The sequence below is a fragment of the Lissotriton helveticus genome, chromosome 10 (genome assembly GCF_964261635.1).
Source record: "Lissotriton helveticus chromosome 10, aLisHel1.1, whole genome shotgun sequence".
Classification (NCBI taxonomy): Eukaryota; Metazoa; Chordata; class Amphibia; order Caudata; family Salamandridae; genus Lissotriton; species Lissotriton helveticus.
Window position 1 is genome coordinate 235,086,702 of NC_136071.1, and position 14,755 is coordinate 235,101,456.

At 43.1% G+C, this 14,755-nt stretch overlaps 1 protein-coding gene across 6 annotated transcripts in view; it reads left to right on the forward strand.

The window, feature by feature from the left end:
* The window catches only part of TOM1L2 (target of myb1 like 2 membrane trafficking protein), a 501,785-nt gene extending 494,148 nt beyond the window's left edge, over positions 1–7,637 (forward strand). For all 6 annotated transcript variants that reach the window (XM_078665196.1, XM_078665195.1, XM_078665198.1 and 3 more), the window contains one exon: positions 3,575–7,637. In XM_078665196.1, coding sequence (XP_078521322.1) covers positions 3,575–3,720 — 146 coding nt within the window. In that variant the 3' untranslated portion in view covers positions 3,721–7,637. The remainder of the gene's footprint in view (positions 1–3,574) is intronic.
* The last annotated feature ends 7,118 nt before the right edge of the window (positions 7,638–14,755 follow it).

The window sequence follows — 14,755 nt, forward strand, 5'->3', positions numbered from 1 at the left end:
GGACAAATACTTCCATGGCCCCAGCATAGAACGTTTCTCAGGTTCATCAATCGGAATGTTGAGTATTAGGTACTCCCCTTCTGCTTAAACTTACTGTTTCTGACAAAGTGGTTGTAGTCAGTACATTTGGCCTTGGGTGGCTTGTTAGTTAAGAGCCCCTCCCCTCAGCATGACTAGGTTGCTGCTATTGCAGCTAACTTTCATTGCCTATAAACACAGGATGGCCAACACACTGAGCCCTTTTCAGCCCGACCCAACATCAATACTTGCTTTAAATCTGAATAGTAGTAGCTCCTGCGCCTCCTCTTTGACCGAACTATGACACGTCATCAAATGTGTGCCAACATCTGTGCAACCTTTGTACAAATGAACCCTCCACTCATCCTGATGGTTAGAGAAGGCCATGGTTCTGATGTCGTGCTTTGTACAAGTGTTTTTTCCAGGCTTTTTAAGAATGCAAAAGCATCTTGCTTGCTGCTGGCATCAGTGACCGGACCTACAGTCAACCTTTGTCCCCATCTCTGAGAAGGTCCCAAACTGCTTGTTTGATGGTCTCACAGACACTATTGCTGGAAATGGTTCGAGGAGGTCATCGCTCAAGTCCTCCCAGTCCTCCTATGTCAGTGACTTTATTTTTGTTACAAAATTGTTAAGGCCGAGGTTATATGAATCATCCTAAATTGATGAACTCTGGTTCTCAGCAGATCCCCTCATGCACATCTACCCACATAAGATGAAGGCATCAACTGATCCCTCAGGGCCTTCCTGCACTCCCTTCGCAGCAAGAAGGTGGTTGATAAACAGATAACAGTACAACATGTGTTTAATATCAAGAAACATGGGGACACCTGCCCATGTTGACTCTGCTGATTGACAATCAACCTTTGGAACCAGTGATAATTCAGGGCATGTCTCTTGACAGTCTATCAAGCTGCATCCTCCCTCACCCAAGCAGGAAGCAAACTACCTGAACATACTGACTTATTCTTCATATGAGTCGGAACTAAACAGCTTGGGTGCTCTCCAATGTTATTTTCTGTCACTGGTAGACAACAGTCGTTCTGTTCAGCTGCAAGTGTGATATTCTCTGCTTTTCTGTATGTGTGTGTGTTGCCCATAACCTTGCAGAGTTCACACTATGCCTTTCCACCCCCTGGGTAATAGTCTAGGTGAGAGAGTCACCTGATTGCTTCGCTAATTCTTGTGGTCCCTCTGTGGCCAGACTGGTTTGGTTCTTGGATTTGAACCTTCTGTCTGGAAGGCCAATATCCTCCCCTCTGCTTTCCAGACAGAAGAGACAACCTGTCTCAAAATAACTTGGTGCTTCATCCCTGCCTTCGATCTCTGAGCTTGGAAGTCTGCTACTTAATAGTCTAACTTAACGCCATTTAGCCATTTTGGATGATAGCCTTTCTGTTTTGCAGACTACCTCAATAAAGCCTTGCACAGCCATTTCAAATATCAAGTGTATATCCCTTTGCCACTTGGCCTTGATACAGGACCATTATACCACTCTTGTGCATTTGATGTTTTCATTTGAGCTAGGTAGCTTATTGAAGTGGAGGCATACAGTTGTGGTGCCACCAGGAGGCAGCTGTTGTGGTCCTGCAGGAACTTTTTCACAAAGGGTTTCTCTATAAAACACGACAATGAAGCTTTCATTTCAAGGTTTGTTAAATTAGTGTCCTCTAATTTAGAGGCTGCAACATTCATGAGAGACTATATAATCTTTTTATTTTATGCGCATAGTCCTTTCGAAGTATAGGCCTTCAATTGGAGTCATAGTTGTGCTTTTGAGTGTGATTATTTCTGCCTTCCTCGTTGGCAAGCTTCGGGCTCTTTCCTGTTCTGAGCCTTTAACTAATTTTTGTCAATGTGTTTTTCCTTCTTGTGGTCCTGTTAGATTTCTATGACACCCAGGAGATTGTGTCCCCATTCTTTCTCTAATCTCTCCAGCGACATTCTTAACATGTTGAACATTTAGGCACTGCTTTAAACTTTACTTAGCAGAATGAAAATAGATTTTGCATCAGTCTGGTCATCAGTTGTGGTGCCCTACTCATCCCCTTAATGGAAAACACTTTCAAAGCATTAATAGCATATTGACTGGTGTTTGCATCCAACAATTCTACAGGTATATTGGTTTGCCTCTGTAGAGTCTTCGTGTGCATACTGCGAGCGTTATGGCAAGATCTCTCGCTTTCCTGCACCCTTTTCTTTTGGTAGGTATCTGCAAAGTAGCCATATGGGCTTTTTACATCTCTTATAAAAAAGCATTATACCATGGACGGCCATTGGTGAGCTTATTTTCGTGTTGGTCAGTTTCTGTTAAATACATTTGTTTGGGCAAATGCTAGTTAAGGCTGCTTGCCCTTTATAAATTCATGCTTTTCAATCTTTTCATAAGCCTCAAGGAAGAGGTGATTACACGTTATTTACTGTAATGACACTTGAACTTTTGTTTCATACCCACCTCCTCCTAAACACCTACCTATCACCCCCTTCTGTGTGTTTCCCCTTAATTATTGCCTGAGATAAAGATATTTGTGAGCAAATTGGGTGTAAAAGTGCAATTGTTCAGGTGCTAAAACTTCAACACTGCATTGCATGTAACATTAGTAAGTAATTTTTACAACATACAATCTACAATAGCATCTTTGAAAAAACTGGAAAAATGGGGCAGCATCAATAGATGCTTTGCACATGAAGCTCGAATCCATGTCACAGAAAGTTGGTTCTTCTAAATGCCGTAAGTCAGTGTTTGAAGCAGATGAGTACTTTACAGAATATAGCGCAGTTGCAACATGACCTAAGCATCTTTCTGTCTCTCTCACACTCCCCATTTCCTCTCCACCTCTCCTTTTTCTGCACATATAGATCACACCAACGAGTAGTCTTCCCATTCATCGAGGTGCGTGCGCCTTGAGCAAGATAGCCTTGATGTAATGACAAAACAGGTATCTGCCTGCTCCTGAATGTTTATGGAATAGTTCCTGACCTAGCAAATAGCAAGAAATTTCAGTGTATTAGAAATAATTGCTGACCTTTGGGGGGACCGTCCATCTACTATATGGCTTGCTGTAGGAAGTTCTTTAAGGGCAAACATGTATAGAGACCTAATTTTGAAAGTGTGTAGAAGGGAACAAATGGGTGACTCCACCCAAATTCGTTAAGATTATTCTTCCACACCTTACTCCAGAGATAGCGTAATATCTGGAAAAGCTAGTCTTCGTGAAATTTGCTCTGATCTGTACAGCTGAAATACAAGAGAATCCAGTGTAAGAATAAGGAAGAATTGGCTTAACAGATGATCCATTACACTGAAGCAAGGAAAACATCTCTGGTGTCATGCTTTTTATTCACCCTTTAAATAAATTACATTCCAAGTTGCACCACTCAGTCCCCACTAAGTAAACATTTGAAGTAGTTTGTAACGGAGAAGGGCCTAAAGATTAAAAGCACCACAGTCGCCATAAAGCTGACTGTTGCTTGTCTTTTAGACATATTTAATGCTATTGAAAAGTAACATTTTTGCTTTTTCTTTCTGTTCCCCCCCAAAAAATGTTCGTTTCAGAGTTCGACAAGTTCTTAGAAGAGCGAGCCAAAGCTGCAGAGATGGTGCCTGACTTGCCTTCTCCACCCACGGAGGCACCAGCTCCTCTGAATCCTGCAGGCAGGAAGAAGGCTGAGCACTCGGAGGATGCTCTTTTTGGCCTCTAACCAACCTTCTCCATCCGGCAAGGCGAGGAGCCCAGTGCCTCAGCAGTCTTTGTATGGTACACCTTTTCCCCTTAACTGTGCCAGGCGCATTCGCTCCTCTCCCATCTCAGACTGCCTCTCATGGACTTTATCCTTTTTTTAACTGCTATTTTTAAAAAGCAAGCATCTAACGCAACACATAATACTCTTGAAGGCTAGTAGATTGAAAAAAAAATGACACTCTTTACCCCTCAAGCTAGACAAAAAATTGAGCCGACAAGCTTTTAATGTTAAATCTTCTTTTAAAGGTTAAATATGAATAAGCTTGCCAGAGGAGTGTGACCTGGGTTCGCTGAACAAGATAACGGTACTGGTTGGCAAATGCACCTTTTTAAGTATGGTGGGTGTCACTACTGTTTCAAGTTGATGATTCGTGGGTTAGTTTGTGTGCATATCCAAATGAAGATTATTTTAAACTGTGCTTAACAAGTGGAAAGGAAGGATACAGGAATTAGTTCTGTTGCTTGCCAAGGGTAGGTGCTCTGAGGATCTCAGGGTTCTTAATGTTGGAGAACAAAATTGAAATTGGTTCTATAATTATTGAGGGTTTTGGATGAATTTTAAACTCTTAAGGAGAAACCCTGTGATAGCTTATATTTCTTCTTATGTACTGCTCATTGACTCCTGAAGACTGTGCAGACCAACTACTTAATTTTCCCCACGGGGTTTGAAAATTAATGATAGTCCTTATCTGTGCTACTGAGCACATTGTGCTGATCTCATTCAGTTCACAACCTGGTTATTTAGATGTCTGCATGTTAGTGATATGTCCGGCATTATAATACAGACCATGAATAACCAAGCCATGAAATCATAGGCTCACCCTACTGACCCATGAGCCAGTCAGGTCTCTGCTAGATCCCCACAAGAGTTTAAAAAATGTCTCACAAGAAAATGACTAATGCAGTGTTACCGTCCACGTGGTACGGGGTATTGACCACACTTTGAGGTACTGAAAAGTTCACTTTATGCTCCGCACCAAGACAGTTGGGGTTAGTTTCTGTTACACCTCTTTCTTCAGTATAGATATTTGGTACATTACTCTTAAACCTCAGAAAGAAACGTCGGCCATGCTAGTCTCTGGATTTACACCTATACTGATTTTGATGTTGCACTTCTGAAGAACTGCATCCCGATGTGAATAAACTATTTCCATATTAGTTCTTACTGTGGACCCATGCACAGCAGCATTAGTCACACTATACAGACTAGATTCATTACCACACAGAGTGCAGATAATGTGTACTTAATAAGCTGGTCTTTTTGTGCAAGCACTAATTCTACCTAACAAATGAATTGTTAAATTATTTATTTTTTGTTTGTGTCTCTTTTGTTTTTTTAGCCTCTTATCTTTGTTCTGACGCTTTGTCAACCAAGTGGGAATTAAATTGAGAATGTTTGGCGCCTTTTCGGTTTCTTCCCTCGATTTAGGCTGCATTGCGAGAATTCCTGTTTTTTTTAACTATGTAAACATTGCCATAAATGGGCACTTTGTATAGGCTATTTTGCTTAATATTTGAATGTATTGCACACTATAGCAGAAAAAGAAATGTAATTATGTACCTTGTATGAAAGTATAAACAGCAAATGGCGATGGATTAGCTTGGTTATCCCCAAACCATTCAAATTCCTTGTATTACTACCTGAGCTCTCAATCAGGATAGATGAAGTTCACGATTGTGGTACCCCTAAAAACGTTAGTGTGAATTAAATGTATATTTTTTTGTTTCAGTTTTTTATCTCACAGCTATAGCGGGTAAATCTCTATCTTACCACTGGTAGCTTCTTCTCAATCCTGAATAAAGTTGAAATATGCATTGGTGGAGACTTGGGAGGACCACCTAAATCCATACCAATACATTGCTCAGAATGGGAATAATTGGCTCGAGTTGTTAGCGGTAGAGGTATTCATGTCTTACTGAGCTGTATGGAGGTGAAAAAAGATTGTAAGTAGGAAGAAACAAAACCTTAAACATTGTCTCTGCTAAATAACACCCTCTTTTCTCTCCTACGGTAACAGACTTGAGCTTCAAATTCAGTGTCTTGCAGTAAACTGGGTTTTTTGTGGAATCTGTGGCTGAAACTCATAGCAAGGGATTTTATGGTCATTGTTTGTGCAAGTGATGTGTCAGAAGCCAGAGTGAGAACACAAAGAATTTTAGGTAGCCAGCCTACATATATTGAATGGACTAGTACAGTTAGGCTCCGAGGAATAGCACTTATAAGCTGTTAGATTTCTAATTGGGTACAAAGTCTTCTCGGTAAGATGCCCATACTAAGCCGGAGCACCTGCACTTTCATTCAATGCCCACAATCTATCAATTTAAAGAAACAATATTGTGTACTGGGAGATACTACATTTCCTTTTAGAGGGTTGTTGCCCAGTTTGTTTTTTAGACACTTGATGAAGGTATGTTTGCTTCTCTGATATATCGAAGAAACTCTAAAACCTTCACTCAGGCTTGAGTGTTTCAAGATATCTCAGATATATTGATCAAGCAGACCCTTCTAGACAAGACTTGAATTCTCAGATTTCAGGCCTCTCCAAAATGAATGTTTATTTTTCTGCTGACCATAGAAAATATTCTATGAGGTATTTGGACACACTTTAAAATTGTTGTCCCTGCTTTTTTTCACCCTATTGATGATTCTGTGCAATACAGACCCAAGAAGGTGCTGTGCTGTGTTGGGTGGGAATTGCAGAGGAGGAGGTTGTACTTGTGAGCAAATCGCTCTCTCTATAGGCCTCAGTTCTACACTTTTAAATTGCTTCACCTTGAAATTAGTAACTACATACTCTATTCAAGTACTCGCGTTTGAATGCCAAAGCTGACTTCCATGCAAAGTCAGCAGATACTGCTGCTGAATTTTAAATGGATATTGCTTTTAAACAACCTTTTTAAAACTAACAGATTATTGGTTTTCAATGCTATTCCTTTCTTTCGCATGGACTTGTACTCTGTTTCACGTTTTCGTTTCTCATCGACTTTTTTGTTATATTTTGTGCTTATGCCCCTAAATAAAGTATGTCCTCTTGCTAAGCCCGTGGATGCTGGTGTATCAAAAATATCTTAGTAAGATGCACCAACATGTTTCATAAATGAGTCTGGTGCCACAGTTTCATTGGGTACGCTTTGATTTCTTTTTCTAACATTCTAGAAAATGTGTCTTAAATTTAGAAGCCAACAGTAATTTTCAGAAATATAAGTCCTGATGATGCGATTGGCCAGCACTGGACACCTTTTCAATTTGAAGACCAATACTCTAGTTAAAACATCCTCTGTCACAAAGCACTGCAAAATAATTATTTTCTCCTCCGGAGCGATCTGGTAGATTTCAGGGAAACCCAGATGTTGTGAGATGCCACAAAGGAGCCCGCTAAAGTCAAATTTGTCCACAACCCCTTCTGTTTGCTCTCTCAATCCATCCATCTAAAAAGAATAAACTACAATGGACATATGTGTGCAATGGTATGAATCTGCTTCACATTTTGTGTTTCATTCTGTATCTGTCTGATAAATATATTGTAACACTACTTATGTAACCTGTGTAATAGCTTATATATGTATATTAAAGATGTAGGCTTTCAGAATAAAAGTGGAGAATATTTATTTACTAAAGATATTAAATATTTTTTTGGGGTGGGCAGGGAGGGTTGGGATTGGGTTAGGCTAATGGAGCCAGCAGTGTTCAAGGTTAAATGTACAAACTCCATGTTAAAAGCTGGCATTTTTGTGGATAAAGCTTTGTTCTTGTGTAAAGATCAAAAAAATGTGCTACCTTTGCTGACCTTCCTCAACTTGTTACAGATATCATCTCCCTTGTTTGATTTTTGCATGTATAAATCCCCAATAAAAATGCTACATGTGTAAATCCTACCGCACTGGTACACTTTCTTCAGTTGAATGGCTCGCTTCCATGCTGTTCCAACCAATGGTTCCTTGTTGTGAGTCCTAAGAGAGTCCTGATTTTAGGTTCAAATATTAGAAGCAAACTTTGGCAATCATAAATCTAAATGTAAAGAGGAGAAGAATATGGCTGTTACTCTTCTCTCTAAGCTGAATGCCTTTATGTAGTGGAGTTGGTAAAAGATCCAAAACCAAATCTTTACAAAGAAATGTCACTTACTCAACACAACCCGTACAAGCAGTGCAAAGGTTACTTCATGCCAAGGTTTAGAATTAAGTGATTGTAATAGTGTCGCTGACATTCATATTCTACTGTAATTACAGTCCTTTATCCAGTATTGGGGTATCTTTCATAGATTCACATGCCTGAATCATTCCCCGTCGTCGAGGCGGGAGTCCCACGGTAAATTATATATATAATAGCAGTGCCTAAAAACCATTAGTAGTAGGCTAGAAAAGGATATAGGCCCAACTAGGCCCAAAACATAGCAGCCTATCTACCTCATTATGTAAAAAGAACTGAAAATGTAGCCTCAGCCAATCAGCCAACCTCACCCTCTAGAACCTTCCCAGCCCAGGCAGTTCTCCTCAGATTTTCACCGCACTTCGTGTGTAAGGGAGTCTCCCTGAGTGCCTACTCAGTTTTTCTTCAAATTTCTTCTATTTTCGTCAAGATGTCTGAAAAGAAGGCTCTTTTCAAGGCTTGTGGTTCTTGCTTCAAGAAGAGGGTACATGTGGACGACCAGCACTCTGATTGTATTTATTGTTTGCACCCTTCACATGTCGTGAAGGATTGCAGGATATGTCGAACCTTCCCTCCTAAGACCATCAGGGATAGAGAGGCAAGAGTTCTTTTGTGGCTGAAGTCGTCTGCCACAGATGACGAGAACAGAGCCTCTACTTCAAGTAAGAGAGCCAGTTCCAAAGAGAGGTGTTCTCCTGAGAGACAGAAGAAACCTAAACTCTCTCACAAAACCTCTGATTCCACAAAGAGTGCTGCGTCAACAGAGTCTTCAACTGTGAGTACAGTCCGCACTAAAGCTGTCTCTTTGGTGTCCTCTCTCACTGTCACCACCTATTCTACGTCCTCTACTTCTTCAAGTACGGTTGCCACCTCAGCAATTACTTCTCCTGTGATGTCCGTCATGGTTTCTTCATCTGATAAAAAATCATCGAGGAAAAGCTCGTCGTCGACGGGTCTTCCGTCGACGACCAAATCACCATCTACGAAGCATTCGTCATCGCTTCCGTCGACGCCCTCGTCGACGGCTCCCCAGTCGACGAAGGTTTCCACTATCCCGTCGACGAAGATCCCATCGACGAAGACCCCGTCGACGCACATCCCGTCGACGCACATCCCGTCGACGAAGACCCCGTCGACGAAGACCCCGTCGACGAAGACCCCGTCGACGAAGACCCCGTCGACGACGAGCCCGTCGACGAAGGCTTCAGCTCCATTGACGACAAGCTCGACGACGAAGAGTCCGTCGACGGATCCGTCTACGAGGACGGCTTCAAAAAAGGCCTCGTCGACGATTACAACAGCAATGACGATGCCGTCGACGACAATACCGGCGACGCACGCATCTGTTCCGCTTCTACCGTCGACAGCAGCACTGGTTTCTTTGAATGTGCCATCTATGCATTTATTGCCCACATCTACGGTAAGGGTACAGTATACCCATTTCCAGATGAAGTCATTTCAGAGACAAAGTTACTCTCATTTGTCTCCCCTCTTGCCTTCGCATATTTTGGAAAACTACGTGGAGGAAGACTCTGATGATGAAGGGGATGATGAAGAGCCTTTTGGAGTGGCCCATCACCCTTCCCAGTTAAACATAAAATTTCAAGAGGATGAAGATGAGGATGATGTTCATTACTATCAGGAGAATTTAACTACTCCTTATCATGAGCCACGACACGCAGAAGACACGGCCCATCTTCCGTCTTCTCTGATTCAAGATTTGCAGGCCATGCTGACTGATTATCGTCAGAGGTTTCCGCCAACTCTGCCTAATACTAATCCTGTGCCAGTAGAAATGCCGAGGAATTCCCCGCCACATCCTTCACACTCTCCAAGGCAGGATATTGACCCCGGGACTGGGGGTGATGATGTTGACGTCTCCTCTCCAGATGAGGATGAAAGAGAGGATGGTGAAATTCCGGATTCCACGCCTACGGAACCATGGAATGATTTCATCATTCCTATGCCCTCTCCTAATTTACCACAACCTTCAGATTCTCCGCCAGAAGACATAGGAGGTTTTCATAACATCATGCACCGGGCAGCTGCTAGATTCCAAATTACAGTTTCGGTTGAGCAGACTGACTGTTTTCTTCATGATTTCAAAGAAGGGTATAGAAGGGTATCCAGATCTATCCCTATCATTGAATATATTTGGAAAGAAGGGATTAATATAATGAAGACGCCAGCTTCCATCCCGGCGGTTCTTCCAAGAGTCGACAAGAAGTATCGAGCACCACCGGATACTCTTTCATGTTTGATTGGTCATCCACGACCTGACTCAGTGGTTTTACAGGCGGCTCAACAAAGATCCAAGAATCCGGCGGTACCAATTTCAACACCTCCAGACAAGGAGGGCAGGAGATTGGATGCGATTGGGAAAAAGTTCTCAGCTAATGCCGCTGCTACTGTTAAGATTGCTAATTCTTTGGCAATTTTAGCACGTTATGACAGACAAATGTGGTCAGATCTGTCGGAATTCGTCAACCTTATTCCCGAGGACAGTGTTCAAGAAGTCCGGAAGGTTGTCATGGAAGGCGAGCGGGCGGCTTCAGAGATTATCGATTGCGCCCTAGATATTTCTAATACTGCCTTTAGACAATTGGCCGGAGCGGCAGTTCTAAGACGGCAAGGATGGCTCAGAGCGACTTCTTTCAGACCTGAAGTCCAGACCAAAATACTTGACATGGCCTATGATGGGGAGTTATTGTTTGGCAAGCACATAGATGAAGCATTGCTTGCGATCAAAACGGATACTGATACGGCCAAATCGCTTGGTACACTACAGTATAAGCAAGGTTTTTTCAGAGGAGCAAGGGGCCGTGGTTTTTCTTCCAGAGGGCATTATCAAAATCAACAAAACCGCCAGTATCAAACCCAGAATAAGCCGTACTACCAACAGTCCTATCGGCAGTCATCATCAGCGGGTTTCTCTCGTCAAGGAGGAAAACGACGTTCTAACTACCAGGGACGCGATTCAAATAAATGCCAGTGAATTTTGCCGGACACCATCCTTCCTTCCTTCCCTCCCTGTGGGCGCCAAGATCTCCGTCTTTTATCAACAGTGGCGGAGGATAACTTCAGATCAGTGGGTTCTGGACATCGTCAAACACGGACACACTCTGGAGTTCTTGCAGAAACCTCCAACATCACCGCCCAGGGGTCCCCCCCCCTCGTCTTCAGTTGTTATACATGGAAGCCATGAAGATGCTGCACAAGAATGCGATAGAAAGAGTTCCAACATCCCAGAAAAATCAGGTGTTTTATTCTCGCTTTTTCCTTGTGGAAAAGGTTTCAGGAGAGTGGCGTCCAATTTTGGATCTACGAAACTTAAACAAATATCTGAAAAAGCAGAGTTTCCGCATGGTGACGCTCACGGATGTACTCAATTGCCTTATGGAAGGCGATTTCATGGCTTCCCTGGATATGGAAGACGCTTACTTCCACATTCCCATTCACCCAAACCACCGCAAGTATCTGAGATTCACAGTGGCTGGTGTCCATTTTCAATTCAAGGTGCTCCCTTTCGGCCTGAAATCTGCACCGAGAATCTTTACCAAGACTCTAGCTCCGGTTGCAGCTGCGTTGAGGTCACAGGGAATACAAGTGTTCCCGTACCTCGACGATTGGTTAATAAAGAGTCCAACAAAAAGTTCAACAAAGCAATCGGTCAAAAGTGCCCTATCGATGTTCTCAAATCTGGGCCTGACCCTCAACGTCAAAAAATCTCAACTGCAACCCAAACAAATTCTGACTTTTCTAGGAGCAGTATTGTACATTTTTCAGTGCAAGGCCTTCTTGACCCAAATTCGTCAGGACAGGATCACAAAGCTGGCAAGTCAAATACGGACAAGAAAGTCTCTTTCGGTCCGACAGTTTGTTTCCCTGCTAGGGATGTGTTCCTCTGCACTCCATCTAGTCCCACTGGCTCGACTCAGAATGAGGCCTCTCCAGGAGGAATTGCATCGACAGTGGCGGCAGATAGACGGATCATTCGAAGACCGCATCAAGGTCACGCCCAAGATGAAACAGGCTCTTCTATGGTGGGCGTCGAAGAACAATCTGTCTCCGGGGCTCACATTTCTTCAGTCCCTACCGGAATTTACTCTGACGACAGATGCCTCCATGGAGGGTTGGGGAGGCCATCTCCAGGACCTTCGAGTGCAGGGACGGTGGTCTCATCAGTACAAGCACAAACACATCAACTGCCTCGAGTTGAGGGCCATTTTTCTGTCCTTGCGAGCCTTCCTGCCAAGAATTGCAGGCTCTGCAGTGCTGGTGCGCACAGACAACACCACCAGCATGTTTTACGTAAACAAACAAGGGGGCACAAGATCTCTAGCCCTGTCTCTGCAAGCGCAGGAAATGTGGGAATGGTTAATCCATCACAAAATTTCCCTCAGAGCGGAGCATGTGCAGGGAATTCAGAACTCTCTGGCCGACGATCTCAGCAGGTCGTTCACAGGATGTCACGAGTGGGAACTCGAACAACGCCAAGTAGACACAATTTTCCGGCTCTGGGGCACACCAACCCTGGACCTGTTTGCCACGCAACAGAACAGCAAATGCATATATTTTGCCAGCAGGTTCCACCAGCAAGGTTCGAGAGGAAATGCACTGTTGATGAGGTGGACCGGAATTTTTGCGTATGCCTTCCCACCGATTCATCTCATCCCAAAGGTTCTACAGAAAATGAAGAGAGAGCGTTGCTCTCTAATCCTAATTGCCCCTCGCTGGCCGAGACAGTATTGGTTCCAGGAGCTCCTAATACTCTCCCATCAACCTCCACTGCGCCTCAAGCCGACACTTTCAATGCTGACACGGGAGGAAGGACAAATACTGCATCCAGATCCTCAGTCGCTGCACTTGCACGCCTGGCTCCTGACTTCCTAGAGTTTAAGGACCTAGAGATTTCTCCAGACTGTAGAGCTGTTCTATCTCAGGCTCGTGCCCAGTCTACCATCAGAACCTATCGCTTCAAATGGAAGAGATTCTGTTTGTGGTGCGGAGAACATGATGTCCATCCACTACAGGCTCCTCCGGAGAAGATTCTGCCTTATCTGCTGTCTCTAGCTAGATCAGGTCTTGCTTTTTCTTCCATTAAAGTTCACCTTGCTGCCATATCAAGATTCAGAAAGAGTTACAGCAAACCATCTTTGTGCTCTTCCTCTTTAATTAAACAGTTCCTTAAAGGATTATTTCGAGTTTTCCCTCCAGTGCGGCCTCCTCCTCCTGAGTGGGATCTCAATATTGTGTTGTCTCAATTGCTAAAACGGCCCTTTGAACCAATTCATAAATCAGATCTTAAATTCTTGACTTGGAAAGTGGCTATTTTGTTGGCCCTCACTTCAGCCCGGAGAGTAAGTGAGATACAAGCGTTCACTATATTGGAACCTTTCCTACATTTTTCCAAAGATTGTGTGACTCTTAGAACTCATCCTAAGTTTATTCCTAAAGTTCCGACTCAGTTTCACATCAATCAACCGGTGAAACTCAGAACTTTCTTTCCAGACCCCAAGACTCCAGCCGAAAGGATGCTGCATTCCTTGGATGTCCAAAGATGCCTCAAATTCTATTTACAAAAGACAAAAGATTTGCGCAAATCTAACCAACTGTTTGTGGCTTATGGCCAAGCTACACGTGGTCAGGCTGTGACGAAAGCAACTATAGCCAGATGGCTTTCCTCTGTCATTGTCTTCTGTCATGAGAAAGCGAACAAACCCCTGACAAGAAGGGTTAAGGCGCATTCCACCAGGATGATGTCAGCGTCTACAGCTCTATTTGCAGGAGTGACCCTGGAAAACATTTGCCGTGCTGCTACATGGAAAAGTGTGCATACTTTTACCAAGCACTATTGCCTGCAGCCGGTGCTAAATGAAGATACGTCAGTGGGAGAAGCAGTGTTGCAGCATCTTCTTCACTGAGGTTAGACTTTTATGGTTTTTTCTCGTTTTCTATTGTTAAATTTGTTCTAAAATACTGTTTTAATACACTGTATATTATATGAAGGTATTGTCATGATTATGCATATGTACTGAAATATGTTCTTGCTCTAGTACCTTCCAGGTTGTGTGGGGATATATGGTTTTGGATTGTCTCCCACCTTCCTCTACCGACAGATATGGTTATTACTGCTTGCTATTCTGATTCAGGCATGTGAATCTATGAAAGATACCCCAATACTGGATAAGAAAACAAGTTACTTACCTGTAACTACAGTTATCCAGTATTGGTATCTTTCATAGATTCACATGCACCCACCCTCCTCCCCGGCAGGGCAGTTCTTATTATGGATACTACTTCTCACTTGTGCTGGGAAAATCTGAGGAGAACTGCCTGGGCTGGGAAGGTTCTAGAGGGTGAGGTTGGCTGATTGGCTGAGGCTACATTTTCAGTTCTTTTTACATAATGAGGTAGATAGGCTGCTAAGTTTTGGGCCTAGTTGGGCCTATATCCTTTTCTAGCCTACTACTAATGGTTTTTAGGCACTGCTATTATATATATAATTTACCGTGGGACTCCCGCCTCGACGACGGGGAATGATTCAGGCATGTGAATCTATGAAAGATACCAATACTGGATAACTGTAGTTACAGGTAAGTAACTTGTTTTCTTATCCCATAGGACAGATCCGTAAAGGACTACCATCCCCATAAACATGAAGTGTGAGTGATGGGCTCCTATGTCCCAGTCCTTCTTGTCCCAATTGAAATCGGAGTTCAAATATAAAGTTTTTTTACCTGGAGTACCAACAACCTGGACCTGCATTCCCCAAGTGCTGCTAACTGTGGCTTTGCCTTTTATATCGTTTAGATTGTTTTATCCCTTTCCATGCCAGATGGAT